Source organism: Genypterus blacodes, unplaced genomic scaffold (genome assembly GCF_046128005.1).
Source record: "Genypterus blacodes isolate CSIRO-AG114 ecotype Tasmania unplaced genomic scaffold, CSIRO-AGI_Gbla_v1 ptg000109l_1, whole genome shotgun sequence".
Taxonomy (NCBI): Eukaryota; Metazoa; Chordata; class Actinopteri; order Ophidiiformes; family Ophidiidae; genus Genypterus; species Genypterus blacodes.
Window position 1 is genome coordinate 594007 of NW_027466913.1, and position 25994 is coordinate 620000.

The 25994-nt window shown below is 48.4% G+C and overlaps 3 protein-coding genes and 1 long non-coding RNA gene across 5 annotated transcripts in view; 2 read left to right on the top strand and 2 right to left on the bottom strand.

Moving 5' to 3' along the window:
• Window positions 1–46: 46 nt before the first annotated feature.
• prorp (protein only RNase P catalytic subunit) lies at window positions 47–6278 on the top strand. 2 transcript variants are annotated; one of them, XM_076161038.1, is made up of 10 exons: window positions 49–849; window positions 934–1069; window positions 1158–1392; window positions 1486–1796; window positions 1875–1922; window positions 2018–2150; window positions 4796–4903; window positions 5513–5661; window positions 5763–5961; window positions 6068–6278. In XM_076161038.1, exons 1-10 carry the CDS (start codon window positions 417–419, stop codon window positions 6212–6214), a joined length of 1899 nt encoding a protein of 632 aa, XP_076017153.1. In that variant the 5' UTR covers window positions 49–416; the 3' UTR covers window positions 6215–6278. The 2 variants fall into 2 exon arrangements, with proteins under 2 accessions (XP_076017154.1, XP_076017153.1); XM_076161039.1 differs by lacking the exons at window positions 5513–5661; window positions 5763–5961; window positions 6068–6278 and adding an exon at window positions 5058–5504 and having other exon boundaries at window positions 47–849.
• Window positions 6279–9247: 2969 nt separating this feature from the next.
• On the bottom strand, window positions 9248–13045 carry nfkbiab (nuclear factor of kappa light polypeptide gene enhancer in B-cells inhibitor, alpha b). Its single transcript, XM_076161022.1, has 6 exons — window positions 12705–13045; window positions 11535–11640; window positions 11230–11440; window positions 10403–10491; window positions 9957–10217; window positions 9248–9807 (listed from the first exon to the last, which is right to left on the bottom strand). Exons 1-6 carry the CDS (start codon window positions 12971–12973, stop codon window positions 9772–9774), a joined length of 972 nt encoding a protein of 323 aa, XP_076017137.1. The 5' UTR covers window positions 12974–13045; the 3' UTR covers window positions 9248–9771.
• Window positions 13046–19446: 6401 nt separating this feature from the next.
• Window positions 19447–21567, top strand: insm2 (insulinoma-associated 2). Its single transcript, XM_076161040.1, has 2 exons — window positions 19447–19480; window positions 19562–21567. Exon 2 carries the CDS (start codon window positions 19666–19668, stop codon window positions 21565–21567), a length of 1902 nt encoding a protein of 633 aa, XP_076017155.1. The 5' UTR covers window positions 19447–19480; window positions 19562–19665.
• A 1339-nt stretch (window positions 21568–22906) lies between these two features.
• The window catches only part of LOC143009010 (uncharacterized), a 9957-nt gene continuing 6869 nt past the window's right edge, over window positions 22907–25994 (bottom strand). Inside the window, exon 3 of the long non-coding RNA XR_012964644.1 lies at window positions 22907–25953. This is a non-coding gene — a long non-coding RNA (uncharacterized LOC143009010). The remainder of the gene's footprint in view (window positions 25954–25994) is intronic.

Genomic DNA, 25994 nt, shown 5'->3' on the forward strand with positions numbered 1-25994 from the left:
CTTGGTTTTGTTTTGAAGCCGATCCGTTTGCTGTCTTTTTCCGGTTAGTTGTCAAGTCTTGATGACGTCACACTGTGCGCCTACACTCACGCCTGCTGCTCTATGCGTATCCGAAGAGTTCTGTCAAAGAAGAGAAATAAAGAGAAAAATAAGTTAAATTCATTATTCATTTGTGCGGAAGGACGAAAGTGTGAGTGACATTTAAAGGATAATTGTATTATTGCTGTCTAGGTCCCTGTTAGTTCTCATTGCCCGCGTGTACCTGATGTGTTATACTGTAGATATAAGGTTTGTTATACAGTTTAGTCTGCGCATGTCTGGATCATATCAGAGCTGATGATCAGGTCTGAAAGTGCAGGCAAAGAAGCAAGTAATCAACATAAACAAACCCCAGTCCACAGGTCTGTTTGGTTGCTATGGGCTTCACCTTGATCTCCATGGCCAGAACGTGCCTGGAACACCTGAAGCCTCTCTGTCACCATGGAAACTCAAGTTTGCTCACGTTTCCTCTTTGTAAATCGCCCAAGCTGCCTCCTCCTGCCCGCTCTCTGTGCTCCGGTGACTCTGGGCCTCACCCGAGCGGCAAACAGACACACAGACGGAACCCTGGACAGAGTGAGGGACCGGGCGGGGGGAGGAAGAGCGCGGTGAGAACCAGGGAGGAAGGGCCAAGGGGCGGTGTGATGGAGGAGAGAGCTCAGAGCTTCACGTTGCGGCAGAGGACTTCCTTCTCCAAATCGGTGTTTGCTGCCGGGACGGCGAAGAGGATGGCAGATATTACGAAGAGGAGAGAAGCCGGGGCGTCCCAGGAGGAAGAGGAGCCTGCAGAGAGGACGGTTAGAAGAGAAGGTGGGAGGAAGTAGAGGTGATTGTTGTTTCACTCAGTTGTACCATGAAGCGGTTAATGAATACGTCTCCTATCATCTTCCCCAGGTAGGGCGGAGCCTCCTGACCGGCCGCTCTCTGCCGCTGAGTGGAGGAAGATGATGGAGTCATCACGTAACCCTCGACGCTTCGCTGTCCAGATGATGACGCTCTTCAGGTCCGGGGCGGAGCTCAGCATCGCCAAGTAAGAGGAGGACCAACACGTGTGCCTGTCAGTGTCTGGATCTTCATAAAGTCTAAAGGTCGCCCCCCTCCCTGCTCTCTTGTCTAAGGTCCCTGTTGACGTTTGTCGCCACGGAAACGGGGACGCTGTCCTACGAGCTGCTGCTGCTGTATCTGGCGATGTGCGTGAACGGCGGACACGACGCCGAGGTGCCTGACGTCTACGACATCATGCGGGCCACTTTTCCCTCTCTGGACACCGGAGCCAGCGGACTCTTCATCAAGTCCTTCAGCCGGACGGGGAGACTGAAAGACGCCATCCACATCCTGCAGGAGGTCAAGAAGGTCAACACGCTCTGCTTCTTATGTCAAACAGAAGAATGTTACTAAATGAACTCTACATTTACCTTAAATCATCTTTTACTGTCGTCCCAACAGGTCATAACACCATCAGCTCGTAACTATGGCGACATCATCATTGGGGCGATGCTCCACGGCCAAACGACCACCGCCTGGGAACTTTATGACGAGTTAATCAAGGAGGGACTGAGCCCACAACAGGATGTCTGGGTCTCTCTGTTTAGTGAAGCGAGGAAGAGGAAGGAGGAAGAGGAGGAGGGGGAGGGGTCAGGGGTCATGTCCCAGTCTGAGCAGCAGGAGAGGCTGCTGGGTATTCTGCTGCACATGAGGAACAACCAGGTGTACCCGCAGCAGAGCCTGGCCAGCAGCATCAGGAGCTGGTTTGAGAGGTAGAAGCACAACAACGACTCGTGTGATTGGTCGGTTAACGAGGAGCTGCAGTAACTTCTTTGTGTCTCTGTCTTCAGTCTTCCAGGGCAGAAATGGACAGGAAGTTGGACCGACGCCACGCCAAAGTAACTACATTACTTCCTACATGAGGAAGAAGCTGCATGAGGTTTAGTCATTGATGTGTGTGTGTGTGTGTGTGTGTGTGTGTGTGTGTGTGTAGAGGTGTGTGCAGGTGTTGCGGGTCAGAGTTGGAGTCCATCCAGCTGAGCACTGAGGAGTACCAGCAGCTGAGAGACAGAGTCATGAGCAACATCATCCAGGGAGAAGACGTTTTCAACAAGACCACGCCCGAGGTGCGCACGCACACACACACACACACACACACACACACACACACACACACACACACACACACGCGCGCATTGCAGAACATTCAGCTGCAGCAGTTTGATCATATGATTGATATGAAGTAGCCAGACTGTAGTTCCCTCTCTGACCTGCTAGATGGCGCCCTCAGCACACATTCAGTGAAGGAGCTTGATCTGCTTTCACTCTCTGAGGGTCAAGGGTGCTGAGCTGCAGTGTTGAGGGTTCAGGTTTAATGTCTGTCTGGTTCAATCGCTTTATTGATTGATGATTGAGGACTGCTGCCTCGTCTTTTACCAGTTTACTGATCTAGATTTCTGCTTTCTTGTGTTCGACATCAACAATCTGGACAGATAAGTGACATCACGGAGGACAGAGTGATGTAACACACAGGCTGTAGATTATAACATGTAGATGTGGAGCAGAACAACACAGATCAATATGATTTACAGCTCTGACTCAGAAGAAACGCAACTCATAAAAGCGCAAGTAATTGTTGTGTGTTCTTTTTAAGAGATAAAGCAGATAAGGCAGTCACCACTTCACCTTATCTCTGTGTGTGTGTGTGTGTGTGTGTGTGTGTGTGTGTGTGTGTGTGTGTGTGTGTGTGCCTCTCATTGGGCTGGAACGTTCTGGCTGTAGTTTTTGGGTGCTTATGCCAGTAAAGTTGAAAACGTCGTTCTCCAGATCTTTTCCAAAAACAAACTTGGCTCCGTCGTCGTCTTGCTATTTCAGATTAGATGTATGAACGTTGCCTCCTCTCTGTCCTCGTCAGTCATTAGGGGGTTTATTTGACGGAGCGGTTAGTTAAATTTGGGGGATTTCCAGCATTGTGGCGCTCTGTGATTCTCACAGAGGGGACAGAGGAAGAACACAGAGCAGTTTAACTTCATTAAGCCACCGTTTAAGGCCGTTAATGTTCCGGGCAAACAGATTGAGGGACTCAGATTCAGACAACAATGAGGCAGCAGATGCAGAAATGTGAGCGCTGTGTGAATTCAGTGCGTCGTCTAACCTCACTGTGAGCGATAGTGAGACAGAACAAAAGTGAAAGATGGAGACGAACATGAGGCTCAGCAGCAGAGACGGGCTTCCTCCTCACACTGAGCTCAAGCATGGACAGAGTTTAAGAGTTTACCTTCAGAAAGGAGAAGAAATTTAAAGGATAAAACAGTTTAAAGCAGGAAATTACAAAAAACATGATCTACTGTTTGTAGTATGCAATGTACTATGCACTTGTGTGTGTGTGTGTGTGTGTGTGTGTGTGTGTGTGTGTGTGTGTGTGTGTGTGTGTGTGTGTGTGTGTGTGTGTGTGTGTGTGTGCGTAGTCATATTATCCACAGCAGCACAATGAGCTGGTTTCACATATCAGTTGTGGAAAGTCCCTGGATAATTATACTGGACTCTCTCTCTCTCTCTCTCTCTCTCTCTCTCTCTCTCTCTCTCTCTCTCTCTCTCTCTCTCTCTCTCTCTCTCTCTCTCCTGCTTTGGTTCTCTGTTTTAAATTCTAATATTTAAATCTGCCCATTCCCTGTTGTGTGCGAGCGAGCAGAGGGCGAATGAGATATGGGAACATCAGCAGCAGTTGGCAGGCACACACAGTACCATCAGAGGAAGAACATTTGACCCTTTTTTACATTCTTACTGTTGGGTTCTGATTGTGTGCTCATGATAATAAAGTGCCAGTCTGGGGGAATTCACCGCCGCCTATTTCCAGGCTGCTGTGTGTCTAAAAGTGTAAATGCTGCTGGTTAGGCTTCAGAACGGCCTCAGGTCAAACACAACCGGCAACTAAGTCCCTGAAGAACAATGCACAGTGTGTGGATGAGGATGGAAACTAGTGCACAAGTGATCAAGGGATTAGTTTAACAGAAAAGTTGCATTTTTATTATCATTATTTATGAATCAGCCGGGGCTCTTAAATGTTTCTAATGGACTATTTTACATTTCATGCATGAGTTAGCTGCTAATGAGCTGCATGTGTGTGTTATATTTACTCACTGAGGTAAACTAAACCCTGCACACACACACACACACACACACACACACACACACACACACACACACACACACACACACACACACACACACACACACACACACACACACACACACCATATACCTACACATTACTTGCTGCTCCACTGACAGTAAACTAGTTTCACATTTTGTCACCATGAAACCTACAGTGAGTTAAGTTTAGTGTTCACACTCATCAGGACCGGAGCTGCCTGCCTGTCCGTCACACTGCCAGCTGGCACTGTGCCAGGAAGGAGCAGTCAGGTAGATGTGTGTTACTGGAAGACTGGGGATCAGAAGAGCAGTCAACCATCCCATGAACAGCCAGACTCTTTGTTAGAGAGAGTTTGGTGCTTTTCTGCCACACACACTGCAGTGAGACGCTCACAGTCTCATAACGACGCTGCAGCACCGCATCAGAAGATCAATCAGCTGAGGCACATCTAGTATCTTTGATGATTAAAAAGTCCAGCACTCTGCATTGTTACGTTTACATGAATCTAGTTTAACTCTGTTTACATGCACTAAGGTCATCTATACTTGACTCTGACTCAGCTTCTCTCTCTCTCTCTCTCTCTCTCTCTCTCTCTTATCTCGTTCTCCGTCTGTGCAGGAGTTGGAGAAGTTCAAGTGGTTTGTGAAGAAGAGTCCGGTGTTTGATGTGGTGGTGGACGGACTGAATGTAGCAAACCTGGCAGACAAGTCCCTGCGTTCAGAGACGGTGAGAACACACACACACACACACACACACACACACAAACACACTCCACACACACACACAAGTGAATGTAAAACCCTCCTCACATGCAGAGCAGAACTGTGGAGTTCAGCTTTCACTGCGTCCTCCTACAGAGATGTGTCTCTGTCCAAACCAGGGGCTTTTCAGCTGGTTGCACTATGACTCCTTGTGTGGAGTGTGTGTCTGTGCACACACACACACACACACACACACACACGTAGGAGGCGCTGTTCTATCTGGCCAGTACCTGATGTCAACAACACTTCCCCTACACGTCTGCCTGCCTGCCCACAGCTGTCTGGCTCTAAAGATGGCTCAGGCGGCAAGACAGAGAAAAGAGATCGAGAGACAAAACCCCAGACTGGCTTAGTCTGATAACCTGAATGAGCCAATATGGAGAGTAGAGAGTAACCGCAGCACCTATACAGTCTATAAACAGAATATGCGGATAGATCTGTGTGAATCTAGATCTGTGGGAGTCCAGTCTGTGCTGCATGGATCATGGTGTGTGTCTGCGCGTGTGTGTGTGTGTGTGTGTGTGTGTGTGTGTGTGTGTGTGTGTGTGTGTTTGTGTGTGTGTGTGTGTTGTAGCTGTTGGCGGTGGTGTCGGAGCTGAAGCTTCTGGGCCTGAATGTTCTGGTTCTGGGGAGGCAGCACATGCTGAGACCCTCCGTCTCCTGGGACAGACGGAACATGGCGCTGATCCGGCAGAAAGCTCACTGCTTCTTCACTGAGAACATGTGAGCACAAATGAAACAGCAGAAACAGAATTATGGACACCTGTGTGTTGTTGTTGTTGTTGTTGTTGTTCCTGAGCGATCTGTGCGTCTGTCTCCTTCAGTTCAAAGGATGATCCTTTCCTGCTCTATGCCACTTTGCATTCTGGGAACCACTGCCGCTTTGTGAGCAGAGACCTGATGAGGGACCACAAGGCCTGTCTGCCCGACGAAGCAACCAGACAGCTCTTCTTCAAATGGCAGAGAGGACACCAGCTGGTAGTGGACGGACACGTGGTCGCAGGCAGGAGGGTCCGGTTTCAGGTGAGGAGGAAGAGGAAGAGGGTCATGAAAGGAGAGAAGGGTGAGAAAAGGTTGGAGCGGATAGATGGAGATGCTTCATCAATCTTCTCCCTCTGTGTGTTTCTAGAACATTCTCTCCTATGACACCATCGTCCAGACTTCAGGAGAGTCGTGGCACGTTCCCTATGACGACACAGAGGACAGGAGCACGTATGAAGTCCCACAGAGATGGATGTGCCTCACCACAACACGCCGGAGGAGACATGGACCCTGAGTGCAGTGTTGTGCTGCTAAATCTGTGCTTACGTGTGTGGAAGAACTGTAAATAAAAGATTTCACAAAGCAGCACGGGCTCCGTTTGTGATTGAACACAAAAAGGGAAACCAACGGAATGAAAGAGAGCATCTGTCCAGTGGTTTACAGGTGGGGGGGGGGGGGGGGGGGGTGTTACGTGTGTGTGTCACTGATGGCGTGTGTGTGTGTCACCGATGGCGTGTGTTCTGTACATTACTGCGGTGTTTTCCTCCAGGCTAAGCTGCTGGATGCCTTCGCAGTCACGCATCTTTTCAGGATCTCTGATAACATGGGCTGTGTAATGACGGGTATGACTGAGAAACACAAACATCCTTTACAGGTTGACGTTTTCTCTGGGGCGGGGAGGGGGGAAGTGGAGCAGGCGGACACTACAATGTGGTATGACTGTGTTTATACCTGTGTGGAAAACCAACAGTGGAGGCCTGTCATTAAGGGAGGAGGGGCCCACTCCTGTGTGTTTATAGAGCAGCAGCAGGTTGTAATCATGGACAGGGACAGAATTGTTAAAAGTTAAAGAAAGAAAGGAAGAGAGCCTGGCACAGAATTACAACCGACCTATTTCCACAACTCCACACATCTGGTCAAAGGCCACATTGGAGCGGTGGCTAAGACTGTTTGTTTGTCTGTATTTGGAACGTTACAAATGATGGCGGGTTTAGGAAACCTTGCAGCAAAATAGACCAGCCAACATTTAGAGCAGTTTAAGTCTGAAGAGTAAAGTTGTTGTTTGGTCTATCACCTCGTTCATCAGTAAACACAAGGAAACGTCTGCCAGGTCATTGACTCATTTGTACCAAAGGCTCCTTCTGCTCTTCGTCTGTGCTCTGCTAGCCTCTCAGGTGCAGAGGGCAGCTAGCAGAGCAGCTAACTGTGTGAACGCAGGGCTACAGAGGCGGCCGCATGTGTGAGAAACATGTGGACCGTTCAGATTGTTCAGTAGTCTGTGTGTGACATGGTTCAGCCCGTCACATCCACTTCGTACGACCCCAAGGCTCCCTCTTGACCTGAACCAGAACCCACCAGTACAACATGTCCAGTGTGGTGTGTGTGGCTTTCACTCCGCTGGTTGTAACATCTGGCAGTGAAAGCTCTCATATAGAGAGTGTGAGGGTCCCAGGAGAGCTTGGGGAAGTTTCAGGGTCTTTCCTGCTTCGGTGCTTGTGATTACTCAGGAGAAGAAAGAAGTCAAAGTGAAAGATACGGATGATGACAGTGAGAGTTTGGATGTTAAACTAACGTGTTAAAGCCTCCCCATACACACAGATTTGTAGGCCGACCGGATGCAAACCAAGCTGTTGAATGAATGTAAAGCCAGACTAAAGCCAGACACACACTCTGTACATCACAGTCTTACTGGTCATGAAGGTCCTGGAACATCACTGAGTCTGAGTCTTTCTGATAAATGCTTTGGATGCGGGGAAATGTTTTACAGCTGTGTAACTTCAGTGAAAACCAAACTCTGTGTGTTAGCTGATGGTTTTCTGGCCACCTGGAGAAAACCAGATGGTTTCATTTCATCAGAAACAGAAGGAATCTGATTTGTAAACGATTGTAAACAGAAGAACCCTGAACCTTTCAACAGCAAACGCTCATCTGTGACTTTGTAATTAAACATAGGACTTCAGAATTAAGTCAGAAGATCATAAGATGCACAAATTCTGAATTGTTAATGTGAAGAAAGACGACAAAGCAAACAGGTTGATCCAGTCTAGATTTAGATTCCAAAATAACCTTTGGGGAATCTTTTGCCTTGCACGACTAATCTATGAGGCTTTGACTCATCTTTACAGTAAACACCACATGTAGTCTGCTGCTTCCTGCCACACTCAGGAGTCCATGGATCTGCACACACACACACACACACACACACACACACACACACACGTTGGCTTGGACTCGTGCCTCTGCTCAGCGTCTCCATTAATTTTACAAAACACACCACCAATGCCAAACTAGTTTCTCTGACACCAGGAAAAGAAACCAGCGTTGGAATTAGAACGCTGCGGCTTCACGGCTGTTAGGAGTAAATGAGAAGCAGAAAGACTAAATGAAAGCAAATCAGTTTTCATTTCAACAAAACAAAAGTTAAATGTCAGATCACACTGAATCTGTCCTCTGGTCTCATGGATAAACTTCTGTTCCAGTCTGAGGGAACCTGCAGCCATTCAGATACCATTGAACAGTAATACTAGAGGACCTGGCAAAGGTGAAGAAGAAGAAGAAGAAGAAGAAGAAGAAGAAGATGTCACGCTGGTAACAGGGCTAAACCAAGACTGAGACAGAAAGACACTTAGCAAAGACACTTAACTCAGGCCTTGGATCATTAATGGTGTTTTGTAAATGTAACACACTGATCCCTCTATAGCCTGTCTGTCTCTCTGAGCTGGACCTGTTCAGCAGTGGAGATTCCCTTCTTAGAGGGATGAGAAGTCAGAACGCTATGAACAGCTGGGTGTTCTTTTCCTGGGAATTTCCTGCAGCTTCCTCTAAGCCCCACCTTCCCCAAAACTTCCTGATTCCCCGCACAATCGGCCTCGTTCTACAAATACAAGAGAAATTCCCCGTGTCCTTATCTCCGCTCTGTCCACGCACACCCGACATGAGGAACTGCAGCAGCGGCCTCCAGTTCCTCATTCAGGCGCCGTGCGTTGTCGCCTTGCAAACTTTCCTGCACGACTCGTGTGTACAAGGAAAACAAAAGCTGCTGATCAGGACGGAAAACACATGTCGGGTCGTGAAATCGAGCTGTTTCGCAATCGCAGAAAAACACTGCAGAAGAAGAAGAACCTGTTAGTTTGATGGATTCAGCTGCAGATCGACTCAAGACAACAATCCCATCAGAGCAAATGTAGTTTTTCATGTCTTCACCTAGGCAGAGGTCAGATCTCTTCATTATCTCGTGACTTGGAGCGGCCATTTTCCCTGTTTGTGTGACCTCTGACCCTCTGACCCCTCTGGCGCATTAAACACACACACACACACACACACAGGAGAGGTTTCCACTGTTAAATATGAGTGTTTTTAATTTAGCTGGTGCGCTGCCTCACATATACATCCTGCTCAACTGTACACATTCACAGCTTCCATAAAAAATACATCTTAGTATACACAAACATTTACAATATCATACAACAGAGCTGTTGCAGGTACGTCTGTGTCCATGTTTAGTGACAATTCTCTGCAGTGTCCACAGAATACAAGCCCCTCCTCTATCATACAGCAATATGAGACCCCGCCCCCTAATTACATCCTTACATCTTTTTACATCCAATCCTGTTCCCTTGCTGCCGCATGGAGCGTTCTGATTGGTTCCTCCGGCCTTCAGTCTCTCAGAGGTGTTTGTCCTCCAGCCTGTCTGTCTGTCCCTCTGTCTGTCGGGGTCACGCCCCAGCTTTGTCAGCCCCACCGTTTGTTTTCCTGTGATGTCATAGCAGGGAGAGGTGGGTTTGACTTGGCTGTTAGTCCTTTGCTGTCATCGTCACACAGCCTCCTGCCTCTGCTACTTCCTGTTCCTTTCTAATGTCCATTCCACTGGATGTCATCGTATCCCACCTGCAGACAAAGAAGACAGGAAATGTGTTACAGCGCTGCAGATACACACCCAGCAGTCTGTGCTGAAGCACACATACACACACACACACACACACACACACACACACACACACACACACACACACACACACACACACACACACACACACCTCGTCTACAGACTCTTCGTCCTCCTCTTCCTCGCTGTCGTCTGATTCGCTGTCGGGCAGCTCCCTCAGGTGAGGACTGGTCAGCGGGTAGAGCTCCTTCCTGATGTCGTCGTCGTGGCGACCGTAGGTGAGGTGAAAGGGGGAGTGGCCCCCGTACGTGAGGTGGTTTGGGTCGGCGCCTCTTTTCAGCAGCAGTTTGACCAGTGAGAGGTTCTGCTGGTCCACAGCCAGGTGCAGGGCACTGCGACCGTTACACTGCTCCTAGAGGACAACAAGGGAATTACATACTGGGTTAGGAAGGAATAGGAATGCTGGCTGGATGGATGCAGTTCAAGTGTCACCTTAAAATCAAGACACAGTCTGATGACAAGAGTACAATTGAGTCCTAAAGACGTCTTCATATGAACGATAACGCTCAAAACAAATGTTCCTTCACCAGAACATACCTGTGCATTGATATTGGCTCCTAGTGCCACCAGACTCTCCACCAGGGACAGGAAGCCCTGAACTGAGGTGATGTGGAGGCAGTTCTGACCTGCAGGAACATCAGAGGAACACACATCAGTATTCAACACAAAGCAGATCCACATCCAGACAGAAGTGAGTGATTCTCCCTTTAAACACCAAGGAGCCACTTTCATGACCCTCAATCACTTGGGAGATGTTACTTTAAATCTTTGCTTCCCTGGAGAAAATGGCTGTAATCCAGACAAGAACATCACACACACACACGCGTCAAAGTCTTAAATTGGAGCCTTCCTCCTCTATTTGGAGCCCAGCCTCCACCATCATGTGCTGCCTAATGGAGGCTCTGGCATTCCCCTCGCCTGCTCAAACCTTAAACGCTTCCTCCTTCCTAACCATAGTGTTGAAGGAGAACACAAAGCACAAGCTGCTCTGCCTGCCGCCACCATTCCTCCGTTTAAACAACACTTAAGAATGTGTTTGGTCAGTGTCTCATCTGTTTCCATTCAGCGGCGGCGGGCCACCATGCAGAGCAGATTACCATCACTGCCACAGAACATGAGCTAATGATGCTAAAGGGTTGTAATTTAACAGGCCAGGGCTGAAAACAAACATTCCTGCCTTCCAAAACATAAATAAGTAGAGTTGTAATGTTGAAAAGTGAAGCATTGCTCTCAGGTTTGGGCTGTGACATGCTCTGCATCCAAACAAGGAGCAGAAGAGGGAGCAAACCCAGAGCCAGGGCTGAAATCACACAACTGCGTCTCAGAAGAGGAGGAGAATCTTTGTTTACGTTCTGTTCTCTCACCTTGGTAGTTGTATGCAGCCACGGCGGCGTTTAGATGCTCTGGACGACAGCTCTGTGTGATGACGCTGAAGCATGGCAGGTTGCCGCGGCGACAGGCGATGTGAAGCGGCGTGTCCCCGCTGTCGTCCACCAGCGTGGGGTCGCAGCCGGCCGCCATCAGCTGCCGACACACGTCCGGCTGGTTTGTTATTACCGCTAAGTGAAGGGGAGTCTGGGGTCCGGAAAGGAAGGAGAGGCCGGGTGAGATCGCCGTGACAACACGTCAGGGTTTAGCTAAGCGTCAGGCAGGTGGGGCAGACACGTACCTGTCTCTGGTCATTCTGTGTGTTGAGGAAGTGTGTGTTCCTGGACAGGTTCACCACGGATTTGATGCATTCTTTGGCCTCGTGGATGATGGCCAGGTGGAGCAACCTGCAGAGAGGAGACATGTTAATACACACACACACACACCCGATGACCTGCACCTTTATGAAACAACAACAGAGAAGAAACCACAGATACACACCGACACATACACAGACCAAAGAACTGACAACGCAAACAAACTAAGTTACATTTATTCATATTATTTACTCAGCACCAATCCTCCTCCTCCTCCTAACCTTGTCTGCAAAACAAGTCCGCTTGTCATCGCTGCACTACTCTGACATTTAAACCCAGCACATGATGTTGTTGTAACGTCAGAGTACATTGTGATCATGTCAGGAGCCGTGTGTGTGTTCCCTGGGGATCAGGCTGCTTAAAGAGGCCTCACACTCAATTATGCTAAGGCCTCACTCATAATGACATCATGCTGGAAACTTTGAAAAATAAACTTTCCCCCTATCCAATAAATATGATGTCACAACAAATTACACCTATCCAAGATAGTAGTATTGTTTATAAACTTTACTATTTATCAATGTTTGCACTATTTTACACGATTAACCATGTAAGTCCTGTAAACTCTAACGCTATTATACCTCATCATAGTAGATCAGAGTTTATATTATTAAACCTTCCCTCTGCTCTTTTATATAACAGATGTTTTTCCTTTGCAGGATATAGACGCCCCCCGCACCCCCCCTCCTCTCGGGGACGCGCATCGGTCGGATTCCTTGGCGGCGCGCCCGGGACTTTCCCAGCCTGACCCGCGGCCATCGTAGATTCCCTGCAGATATTCGCCTTTTGTTTACGTCCAAACCTGCGGCCCCGACCGCATCCACGGACATTATCACAACGCGAACCCGCTCGGTGCGTTAATAATACCGCAGCAGCGTCATTATAAGCGGCTTAAAAAGCACATATGTCCATAAAATTGAGGCCGAAAGCAGTCCGGGGCCTTCCGCTTTCTAATGACGGCCCAGAGGAAAGACGTCCACAGCAGGAAGGGATCAGGTTACCTCGGGGACTCGACCGAGGCCTCCGCACTCCGCAAAGCGCCATAAAGCTCCAAAATAACCCGCAATCGAGTCTAAATTAGGGGCTAGACTTACGTGTCTCCGTCCTCCGTGACCTGGGTCTTCCATTCCTCCACCTCCGGGGCTACAGCGGGCTGTTGTTGCTGCTGCGGCGGCTCGCAATCGGTAACCCGCAGCCGATGGAGCTCCGCCGCCACCGCCTGGTACTCCTCCTCCTTCAGCGAGCCCAGGCCGCTGTCCAGCCGCTCGTCCGTCGACTGAGCCGGCTTCCCCTCTTTGGCCTCCGCGCTGTAATCCATTTGGTTCCGTATACTGGCCCGGTGCAGGTCCATACTGGTGCTCATACTAGTCGCGGGACGTGGTGCGCTGCTTTCTGTGTGTGTTAGCGATGTGTGTGCGTTGTTAACGCGGACGCAGTGGCCTCTGCAGCGGGGCGGAGCTTAGAGCGACGTGGGGGATTTCCAGCTCGTGTCAGAATAACACACACACACACACACACACACACACACACACACACACACACACAGTGACTCTGCACAGCCCGTCTGTCTGCTAAAATTAAACACGCCTGCAACGTTTCTATCTTTAAATCCAATGTTTATCTAAAGTAAATATATTTAGCCAAGCTCTCAAATTTCAAAAGAAGCATAAACATTACGAGTTAACATGAACATTGTATCATCCATACCAAAGTACTTCTATGACATCACTATTGTTTATACATGTAGCTTTACATTGGAAGAAACAGAGTCATCTCAATTCAAACATATTTGTTATTGAATTATTCATTTATGTGTGTCGTGTTTGGAAAATGTGATTCCCTGGAAATATATAGAGATTTCTTAAAGACAGTGTCAAAGAGTGACAGCACATATGTAAACATTTTCCTTCAGTGGAAGATTAAACGTACACGTGTACACATGCAAATTCACTCAAAGCTCCATAGACGGACGTTCTAAAGCGAGTGTGTAGAGACCAGAAGGAGCGGTGCAGACGTGCTCCTCAGCCCCTCAGCATGTGAGCGGGCTGAGGAGCACTAGCAGGAGTTTCCTCCAAAAGGTGTAATTATTGCATTGTGACTCAGCAGAACAGACACAGAGACTCATGGTCCAGCTCATGTGTTTGTTCTCTCAGGGACATTTCACCAACAGAACATTGACAGCATTCATCTCTTTGTTGCAGGTGTGTGTAAATTATCCCCGGGAATTAATCCGTGTGTCATGTTGGTTTGTGTTCAGGGAACTCCGGCGCATGCAGAGACTAATGCATTAAGAATGTGTGTGTGTGATTAGGTACTGATGAGTGAGTCATGGGAGGAAACCACATGTCAGCAGGGATCACAGATCACAATACTACCAACAGTACTACTAACAGAACTACTACCAATACTACAGGTCAGATAACTAAACAAGTCTGATACACTGTAGGAAAAACACATCTGAGGATTATGAGCCATGTCTCACACACACACACACACACACAGAGCTGCACGCGATGTTCCGCAGGCCCCAGGGAAACTCCAGGCCTCATTTACCAGCCTATTGTCTGAGGGACCTGTTGTGCCACTGTTGAGCAACGCTTCAGGATGATGAAGAAAACACGCCGGCTGATTTGCCTACAGAGCGTTTTGTGCCCCGTGCACAACATAACACATGTCCTCAATGAGCTTCAGGCGTTAACAGTGTCGCAACAATTGAATATTTCATGAAACTTTGAGTTCCTTTTAATCGGAATGGGACAGAGACTTGGAGAGGAAGAAGATGATTAACCAGGAAGCTTCAGTCCAACCTTGCAAGTGCTTGATTTGCAACCAGACCTGTGTTTGAATCTAAAGGCAGAGGAAAGGAATGCACACAGATGAATAAAGGAGAAGTGGCTATTCTGCAGCTGACAAAAGGAAAACAAAGCCGGCGCACACACGCACACACACACACACACACACACACAGCATTATGGACGGAACACACTTCTGTTTAATTTTTCCATCTTTGACAAATCTACACCCCATTCCTGCCCTGTCATTGTGTGTGTGTGTGCGTGTGTGTGCGTGTGCGTCACCAGGCGGCATATGATCGCGGAGACAAGGAAGCAAATCAATCCATGATTAAGTCTGGGAAAGGGCAATGACACGATGAGAGGGAACGGAAGAGTTCAACTGCAACCGAGTGCAAGATGTGATGCTTTAAAGTGAAGAAACAGTGTTCAGTTTCACTTTGCACAATCTCTTTTCTATTCTTTGCCTGGGCGATCCTGAGCTCTGTCAGACATCCTGAGCGCTCCAGCAGCAGCAGCAGCAGCAGCCTGTGACAGAGGGAGAAGCTAATGCTGCGTCTTACCAAAGCTCACAGTGCAGACGGATATATTGGTGCCGACAGCGTTTCGTTCCTGTGAACTTTTCTGGGCTTCCCAAACGGTCGCCTGACTCATCAGCATTTAGCCACACGGCCTCTTTAAGGCTGCAGCCTAGAGTCAGACTGGAAATCTTGGGGGGAAAACAAACTGGGATGGTGATCAGAACTCATAACCTTTACTGAGACCAAGCCAGTGTGATGCAAAGGAAGGGGAATAAAGTTCAAAGTGGAGGAACCCTGAAGATTGAAGGGGATTGGACACACACACACACACAGTCCAATTATAGTAGCATATAATATTAGATTCTTGCGTTGAGAGTCATGTATGTGAGCAGCTCTTCCAGTGTAACAGCATGTGTGTGTGTGTGTGTGTGCACGTGTGTGGTTCTCGTGCACGTTTCCCCTGTGAGTCTGTGGGAATCCCTCAGCATTCCAGACATGATGGGACACGATTCAGCACACAATGACTCAGCTTGAATCACCGAATCAACTTCACCTTGTACTGTACTGTACAAAACAATACAGGATCAAAGGTCAAACTCCTCCCTGACTCATTCTGTCATGTTTAGACCTCCTGACTGAAATGTGAGGCTGACAGACTGAAGCTCGAGGCTCTCACAGCGTTTCACCGCCCGTCTTCACCTGTTTACCTGCTTCCCCTTTCTCTCCATTTCCTGCTTCCTTTACCAGACACACTCTCAAATACTTTACACAGGTTTAACTGATATGTGGTCTGAAGAACGATCAGAGCAGAAAGTTCAGAGGACATGAAAGCAGAACGCAGATCTGTGTGAATGCGTTTGGAGATTCCCCCCATTTCATATTCACACAGTTCGTAGTACTAACCTGAGAGTTATTTTGTTTTAGATCTGGATATCAAACAAAAGGAAAATAACTTCACTTTAACATAAACATGTTTTTAAAGATAAAACTATTTTGTGATAAAGGATCAATTATGCAGAATCCATCTCATGGTCGTAGTGCTGAGTAATGTTCTTGATCTTTAGCTGAGACTGAGTCTGAGTCTATGTTATGCAGTCAGCAGCAGGACTTCCCTTTATGCAAGGTGATTGGGTTTTTTGTTTAAGAAGTTGTTGTGCTGAAGAGTTGCGTGCAGAAACACTTCCACTTCCTGTTCTTCAGGGCTATTGACCAGCAATGGCCAGGGTCAAATATTTGGGCCAACATGTCGTCTACATACAGCACCAAACTGCCTCAGGGCTCTTTTGGGACAAAGTAGGAGACATTATTACATCCACGCTGCCTTAAATAGTTTTGCTGAAAAGTTGGCATTTGGAGAAAAATGATATTGAACGAGTATTTGGTTACTGCAGGCCAGCAGGAGGCGCCAGATGGTTGTTGTGGACCGAACCACACAGCAACAGTTGGTCCCAGAAGTTTGACGACCTGGGCGGTGGCTCCACACAGCGCCACTAGATGGCGACAAATCATCGATTACCGAGTCTCCGGCTCTTTTCAGCAAAGTGCATTTCGTAACCACGGACTCATGATGTGACAGAGAAGGGATTTAAACTATTTTGTCTTCACTTTACACCTGAAAAAGCTCCATGGCCTCTAGACTGATTACATATGACATAATAATACCTGAAACAATTTCCTGGTACTGCATAAAAGCTTTTTTGAGAATGTAAATTGTATGCAGAGAGTCTGCGTGTGTGTGCGTGTGTGTGTGTGTGGAGGTTTTAAAGGTTATCAAGTAAAGGATCAAATAACCTGGATTCTACTTCTGTCAAAAGCTCTCAGTATTAGTCATTTTCACCTCCTTCTCTTCTGAATGGAGTAATGACTTTCTCCAGCTCTGGTTCCTCTCAGGGTTAAATTACTCATCATCAGGTCTTAAACATTCATTTTTCCTGTTGAGCAGTTTGAAATGCTTTGGCTTTTTGTTGAGCTTTACAAATGAATACACATCAAACGTGCAAAACCGACACTGATCCTGTAAACACAGACAGACAGACAGACAGACAGACAGACAGACAGACAGACAGACAGACAGACAGACAGACAGACAGACAGACAGACAGACAGACAGTGTGATACTTCCAGGCGGCTGACTGAGAGGCAGAGATCGATCCATAGTCATTTTCAGCAGTCTGAAGGATTATACACCTCACTGCTGACTGATTCCATGCAAACTGAAGGGACACACACACACACACACACACACACACACACACACACACACACACACACACACACACACACGATGATGTTTCTGCATGTATATGATGTATATACATAATTATGTTCCTGTAAGTGAAGTAAGTGTGTTTGATTATAATCCTGGAAATCAAAGTGAGATTGGACCTCAGGACTCAGGCGGTGCTGTGGACACTGGAGCTGCTGCTGCTTTCTTCCCCTGTGGGCATCAACCAGCCTAAATCAATCTTAGAGACAGACGTAACACTGCAGCACATTTATTCAATAGCAAACAGGCAGTGATATATTGGCAAAATAAAGGGAAGGTGAAGACTGACCTCTAACTCTGGCAGACGGCCAAGGAGGCAAACAGAAAGTATTTACTTCAAACAAGCAAAGGTTTATGTTTGAATCATATTTAAAGAGTTTATCTGAGGTGAGAAAGCAGGGGCGGTGAAGTCATATGATTGTTTGATTCATCCTTCAAGGCTCATAATGGTGTGGGGAATATTAACCCTGTCTAAGTGAAGGAAACAGGTTTGTTTACAGCAGCAAAACCATCGATTAGTGTGAAGCAGAATGAGTGTTTCCTGTCAAGTGTGACAGAATGCTGGACGATCTGAGTGAAATGAAGCTGAATGGTGATACAAAAGAAGAGGCGACCTCAGAGATTTCAGTCACTTGGCCCAATAAAAGCTGCAGTAGCTCGGGGGTCAAGGTTCGCTCTCCATGGAACACAACAAAAACACACAATTGCAACCAAAATGCCCAAACTGGAGATGCAGGCAGCTCGGCTGTTAATTATTTTCCCTCCACCCAACTCATTGCTATTCTCCTTCTATTCCCCAGACGGCCCCGGTGGAGCCAGCAAGCCGACCCCTCAAGCCCGTTCTCACGCTCATCCGCCTTGATTGACTTCCAGGGAGAGACGGCGGCCTGGCCTCAGCCTCTGGCTCGGCCACCCAGCGCTTGGCCCGGCTGTGGAAGCTGGCCTCCCCCGGGGGCGAGAGGAGGGATGGATGGATGAGTCGCTCTACGATCTCTTATCAACCAGAGCAGCTATAGTGGGGGAGGATGAGTGTGAATACTCATTAAATACACCCACCCACCCATACACACCCACTCATACACACCCACCCATACACACCCACTCACACACCAGATTAACATCTTTCTCCACTGTGCGACTGCGTTGCCCTCCTGTTCTGTAGGAGAGATAACACACACACACACACACCCACCCACACACATGTGCACACACACACGCACACGTAGAGAGAGGGAAAGCTTTGCCTGCGGTATTCTCACCATTAACACAACACAAAGGCATTGATAATCAGACACTTCAGCAGCAGGACAGAGGCGGTCATTAGCAGCCTGATGGAGGTATGATCTGTATCTGAGCCCCCATGGGTGCTGTTCACCCCGGCGTACACGCCCGGGCATTTCACTCAGCACACACACATCTCGTCAGACTTCATTCTTGAAAATAAATCTATTTGCTTGTTTGATGAAAGCACAGCAGAATGATGGAGGAAATGAAGAGCAGACGTGTTCTTACCTCCAAATGAAGAAAGGAGATTGGACGGAAAAATCAGGCCGTCTAAATAAAGACGAGAGAATCTAGACTGGAGAACAAGGACAAGGCAGAGAGACAGCAGGGACATTTTACATTACAGTTAAATAGATTGTTTTCATCTTTACCATTATTTTAACTCAGATCCTCCCTTAAATGATCTGAGCTCAGAAAAACTAAATGATTGAAAAAAAAACAATAAAGGGGATTTCCAGGTTCCCGGAAGTAACAATCAAACAAGATAAACACATGTGATATGCAGCGATCTGACATCAGCTGTGTTCTGCTCCTGATTATGACCGAAGAGGGGAAATGATCAATAATCAAAAACACAAAATTAGACTTTAGATTAAAGGAGATCAATCACGTGAGAGACACATTAGAGACACATTAGAGTTTGACAAGTATGACATCATTGTTAAAACCCAGTCACTATAATAACTTTGTTTACTGGATGACAACATCTTTTTGATTTGATGACATCACTGTTCTTCATCTAAGCTTTAGAGTCTGACGCTGAACACTTCAAGCAAAGTGAACTCGTGTTTACCCAGGAAGAGACACATCTGATGATGAAGAGGAGGCTAGAGGAGGAGACTGGCGACAGACACATGTGGCTGAGATGGTACATGTGGAATATTTGACATGAAAATGCCCCAAAAGACTGATCAGAGGGGTCAGAAATGTGTGTGAGAGAGACAGCAGGGACAAGAAAAGAAGAACCTCTCTCTCTCTCTCTCTCTCTCTCTCTCTCTCTCTCTCTCTCTCTCCCTTTCACTCTCTCTTTCTCTTTCACTCTCTCCCCCCCTTCCCCCCTCTCTCTCTCCACCCCTCCCTCCCTCGCTACTTGAAAGTGGGCTCCACAGTGGAGACCTCAGTTGTTGTCCTTTCCGCCGGCCGGTGGTGCCACGCGCCGAGCATCCTCCTCCTCCTCCTCTTCCTCCTCATCATGCCTCGAGGATTCTTGGTGAAGAGGACCCGGCGATCATCGGCGTCATACCGGTCACGGAACAACAGCAACAATAACAAAAACACAGAATGTGACAGCGGCGAGTTGAACTTTGACATGATGGCGCTGAGTGTCGTCCCGTTTGACCGGGAGACAGACGGACTGTTCCCGGTGTCCCGAGAGGACTCCGCCGGTGTCAGAGACGCGTGGAGCCAACACGTTGAGTCCGCGCTGGAGGCGGAGGCGGACCGGCGGGCTCAGCTACCGGAGAGCGAGGAGCAGGTGACCGAGGTGGACGTCCTGACCCCGGACGGGGACTTCTCCTGCTTCTCCCCGCCTCCTCCTCCTCCACCCCCACGGGATGGGACTTTAACGGAGTCCCGCAGCCCCGTTAAACCGGTCGGGACGAGGCTGGTGGAGCTGGAGGAGCGGGAGAAGCCGTCGTTCCCTGGCCGGTGTCTGACATCATCCACCGTGTTACCGGAGCTGCCCTTCCTGGTGAGCACCGCGCCGACCCCCGTGTCCGCCTCTGTGCGCCTGTTTACGGACAGCAGCCGCCACCACGCGCCGCTCTACGGTCACGGTGGCAAGTACGAACACGTCCACTTGTTCCCGCCGCTCACGCTGATGAGCCCGCAGCAGCACGCCGCCGGTAAACGCTCTTTCCTGGAGCAGAGCAGCAACAGGCACAGCAAAGCGCCGGTGGGGAACCACTCTAAGAAAGTGAAGGTAAACCGGAAACTCAACTTCGAGGATGAGGTCACGACCTCGCCGGTGTTGGGACTGCGGATCAAGAAGGAGAGTCCCGAGATGAAGAGACACCGGGAGAAGTCTGCACATACCGGGAACCGGCCCCTCGGAGAGTTCATCTGCCAGCTGTGTAAGGAGGAGTACCCCGACCCGTTCTCCCTCGCGCAGCACAAGTGCTCCCGCATCGTGCGCGTGGAGTATCGGTGCCCCGAGTGCGACAAAGTCTTCAGCTGTCCCGCCAACCTGGCCTCGCACCGCCGCTGGCACAAGCCGCGTCCGGTGAACAACCACGGAGGAGAAACTCAGAGGAACAAACCGCCGCCGTTAACCGAGGCGGTGGAGATGGAGGGCAAAGAGAACGACCTGCTGCGCATCAATCAGCACCTGGACAGCTCCCGGCTCCGGCGCGAGCCCTCCCTGCTGCTGCTCGGCCGCTCGCGGGAGGACGGTGACGGCCTCGCGCCGCCTCGCTACGACTCCACGCCGCTTTACCGGAACCCGGCGGAGGGCTGCCTGGACCCGCAGCAGGACAGCCCCCCCTCCGGCCTGCTGCTGCTGACCGGCAGCCCGGAGGACCGCGTGGAGCTGCCGCAACAGCAGCCGCCGTCCCTCCCTCACCCTCCTCTGCCATTCGTGCAGGCGTTACCGGAGGAGGAAGTGTACGAATGCCGGTACTGCGGGAAGAAGTTCCGCAGACAGGCGTACCTGAAGAAACACCTGGCCGCGCACGAGCTGACGGCGCGAGCCCCCACGCCCCCGGGAGCTTACGGCCAAGTGCGCGAGAGCGGCGGCGGCGGCGGGCAGAGTCCAGTCTACCTGTGCCACCTGTGCGGCGCGCGCTTCCCCTCGGTGGAAATCCGGGACAAGCACCGTCTGTGGCACGCGATGAGGGACGAGCTTCTGGCGGGCACGCTGGGGGGAGCGGTGCTGCGGGCGGACGTGTTCCACGCGCACCGGGAGGAACACGGCGGCGTTACCGGGGAGCGCGAGCCGCCACCGCAGCAGCAGCAGCAGCACAGCCAGCAGATCTTCACGTGCAAACACTGTCCGTCCACGTTCTTCAGCTCCCCGGGGCTCACGAGACACATCAACAAGTCTCACCCCACCGAGAACCGGCAGGTGATGCTGCTGCAGATGGCCGTCCGACCGTAACACACACACACACAGACACACAGACATACAGACACACTCACATACGTACACACACCTGATGACAAACAAAACAAACGATCAGGACAAGCGATCGGTCGTTTCTTATTAATTATTCTTAAGGGGAAGTTGTGGATGTTAAGTGTTTGCATTTGCACTGCAGCTCGTGTTTCTGCTGTCAATCATCTGTTCTGCTCAGAAAGTTAATGAATCAAACTTTGAGTGTGTTTGAAGGCCTGATGATGACGTCATGGTGTTCAGTCATGAATCTGTCCACGGTCCTGGAACTGCTACAGAGACACGAGTTACTGCTGTCCATGGTGCTGAAAGTGTAAAGGGACGTGTAGAGAAGAGGGTGTGTAAACGCGTCTGTGTAAACTACAAAACTCTGTCCATGGTGCCGTTACAAGTCCTCACAAGTCCTCACAGACCACATCCATCATCAGCAGGCTCCTGGTATCCTTCACAAGTATATAAAGACCTATATGGATCTGAACAAACTTGGCAACACGGTCATGGTGATATTTACAGATGATTGGGAGGTGACAGCAGTTACAGTGAGCCTCGTAAATTAATGACAGCTCCTTTTGGGGAACATAGTTTATCCACAAAAACAACATGTGTTTGTGTTTTAAATGTTTTTCTATTTTGTTGTTCATGTGAAGGGAAATCGCCCGAATGTGAATCGGGCGGCACTGTGATCCGTTAGTGATGAGATGCTGCTCAGGCTGAAGATGAAGCCGTGGAGAGAAGAGAGTATTTTTAACATGGAAACCTAATTCCACTCTGCAAGCAAACAGCCATTAAAGCCCCATATTTGTGTGGCAAAGTAGTAATCCGATTACCCGGTACTTTGGAGTCGTCCAGACCATAATCACTGACCTGTAATTACATGTAGAATGTGAACGTCTTATCCCTGAGAACTGGAGACGGAATCGATGGCCTAAGTGAATTTCAAACATCATTCCACGTGTGTAACAATGTCAACAAAAAGAGAAAAGAATCAGATTGATCGTCTTATGCCTTTTTAAGTAAATGTGCCGGTTCATTTCTCAGCTACAAAGTATTTTCATACAGAAATGGAACGTTTAATGTCAGTACCGCTCGTAAACATGCTCTCGTCTTTATTAAACACAAATGACTGCTGAGATATTTGCATAAATGCCTCGATGCTAAAATGTAACTGTGGTTGGATTAAAGCCTATATTACTATTTTGATATGTCTGAAGTTGGATGTGAAATCTATTCTTAATTATTGTCAATAAAGTCTGATCAATGAGAACTCTGGCACTTTTTCTTCTTCTTCTTTTGTGTCGGCACACAAACGTACACAACAAAGTGGTGCAGTGGTACGAATCATTTATTGTCAAATTCCGTCATCGCACATTGACTCTGTGTGGTTGAAATAGACAGTATACATGTTTACATATTACAGGTTCGACAGTAATGTAGCTGTGTGTGTGTGTGTGTGTGTGTGTGTGTGTGTGTGTGTGTGTGTGTGTGTGTGTGTGTGTGTGTTGTGGTACAGCTGTTACATGGCCAACACATGCAGGTAGTACTGAACTGGTCATGCAGTATTTATAGTCAGTAGTTACAAACGGCAGCCTCGTCCCAAACTCACTTCTGGATTAAAGCTTTTCCTCAATCAGCCGTCGCATCCAGAGCGTCGGCCTGTGTCGCTCTGTTTCATTTCATTTTGTTTGAGACGACCAACGGAGCAGATTTGGGCATAAAAAAAGCTATTTTCTAAAGTGCAGAGGGGCTTAGGGTCTCGTGCTGCATTCACGGCCTATGTGGGAATATAATGGCTAAAATGATAATCCAAGGAAAAATATGGAGACGTTTATGTGAGGGGAGTAAAGATGCATTGATTAAGGTCATTTAATTCCCATAGTCCTGTTTGTAAATGTGGCTGAATTAAGTCTATCAAAATAATGAAATCACAATGGAAATTAAAGAATTCTGATGCATGAAATTGTCCCCTTGATTCTTTCCCATAGGCCCTAAACGCAGCACCAGGACTTCAATCAGAATTTGGTGTCTATACGCATATATGTGGTATATATTTGTCCATAGGAGAGTCTATGTGGCGCCTCTGTGTGACCTAACCAGGCTCAGGGTGGCTTTATGTCCTACAGGAGAGTTTGGGACACGGCCGGTGACTGGACGCTGAGCTGGGGTCTATTTATAGCATGAACACGTCGGGTATCCCAGGGTGCATCTGGGCGACCGGTGGTTATTAATAAAATGTACATCTACAATAATTTAAAGGGACAAAACAAAAAAGGGGGGAAATCAAATGGCAGCTGAGCTCAAACGTTCCAAAACACTAAAAAAGAGAAAATGATCCGACCTCAGAGTTTGGCGTCCCTTTCCTCTCTAGAGAGAATCTACGGCTGAAAGAAAACTTAATAAAAATGGCAGCAATCAAATAATAACACAAGATACGACAAATTCAAGCAGTGAAGCACAAAGATGAGCTGCATCTTTAAACACACCGTGTGCTCAGGACATGGGAGTGTGTGTGCCTGTAGTGAAGGGACATCGTAGTGTAAGCTGACTCTAAAGGGAGAAAAGGCTCCACCTTCTCACTCCTCTCATTCTTTGGCCTTATTCATCTCTGAAACACACTTTCTCTGAGCTCCCTCCTTCCACAACGACCCACATTTATCAAGAAGCGGCTGGGGTGTAAAGACACGGAGACTGTGATCTCAGGAGAAGCATTTTGGCTGCAGCGGGAAGTTTGTTTGGATATATGTGGCGTCCTTAAATCTGAATGAACCAATCAGGAAGAGAGAGAGATTTTGTAGTGTCAACGCGTCGCTACAGGACGCAGGTCTGAGGTTCAACCACAGTTTGGTTTTGGCAGCAAGTCTGACAGAACAGAATATACACAACAAGCATCCTCACACTGTACACACTCATATAGACACTCAGAGATCTAATATATATATTTATATATATATATATATATATATATGGGTACATATATAGATAAACAGAATCTATCTACTCAGAAGAACTCAGGAGGAAAGCCGTGGTTCCTTTGCTTCAGACAACAGAGAGACGCTGAACTCAAACACACTGAATTCACCCATTCCTGTCCGGGTCAAAACATCTTACAGTCAATTAAAAAGAAATGAAATGGAAAAAACAAACATATTTTTGACGTGAAAACACAAAATCAGAGCGCTTCATCACTTTACAGCACCGGCAACACAATCAGGACGCAACTTCCTGTAACAAGTGCTCAGCTTTAAACGGGAGCAGCTAATCTGGAGGAAGAGCTCTCCTCTCCTCTCCTCTCTCCTCCTCTCCCCCCTCTTCCCTCCTCTCCTATCCTTGTCCGCCCGTGTTATTGTGAGGAAATGAGTTTCTATTTACATTTCTGCGTGAGCTGAATAATAATAACGCCTGGTCTTCTCTCCTGTTCTCACCCTAAAGCTGCACCCAGGACAAAAACACGTTTGTCTGTTTGATCTGTTGAACACAGAGACGACCTCATCCTCTAAACTCTCCCACTTTCATTTGATATCAAAATTCATCTTTCTGTCTGATAAACAGATTATATTACAAATATACAGGTTCCTTTCAAAATAAAAGCACAGGCAGACTAAAGGGGCTCTGCAGGTTAGAACGTGGCACTTTCCGCCCTGCATACACACACACACACACACACACTCTGGCACCAGCGTGACCTCATAGCGTCCAGGTTCAGCTGTACGACACACACCAGCATGCAGCGCGTTACCGGGGCGATCGCGGCCTGATGATCAGCGCCGACACATTAAAGAGCGCACAAAGTCAGATTCTATTGGCCGAGCGATTCAGGAAGTGACTTCTTATTGGCTGATGGAGCCGGCAGGCGTACGGGGAGGAAACTCTGCGACAGCAACCGTGATCATTCTGTTCAATCCTGAGAGCCCCGATCGGCCCCACTAATCAATAACTATTCAAGTGAGCTTCATCAGGGCGGAGAGGATCAATCACCACACCTGTAACAGTCTGTGCACGTGTCTGCTAGAAAGGGCAAAAGCTTTCATATGGAAATGAGATCATGCTTCAATGTCACTGAGCTTTAAACTCAACCAGCAGGGGGCGGAGTTCTCTCTCCTGACTTCTTATTGGCTGATATAACCTAAGCAGCGACCGTGGGATTGGCTAACATAACGTTTTTGTTTGGTTGGCTGACTTGATTGGCTGCGTCCCGTCTCGTCTCGTCTCGTCTCGTCTCCTTCGTCTCTCAGGTCTTATTGGCCGATCCAGAGGAGCGCCGCAGCTTCATGGACATGCGGCTCTTGCTAGTCCGGGGAGACATGGGGGACGCCGAGTCGCTCCCGGCTTCCCCAAGAGCCGGACTTTCTCCCCGAAGAATCTCGAGGCAGGAGCCTGAGGAGGAGGAGGAGGAGGAGGAGGAGGAGGGGGAAGGG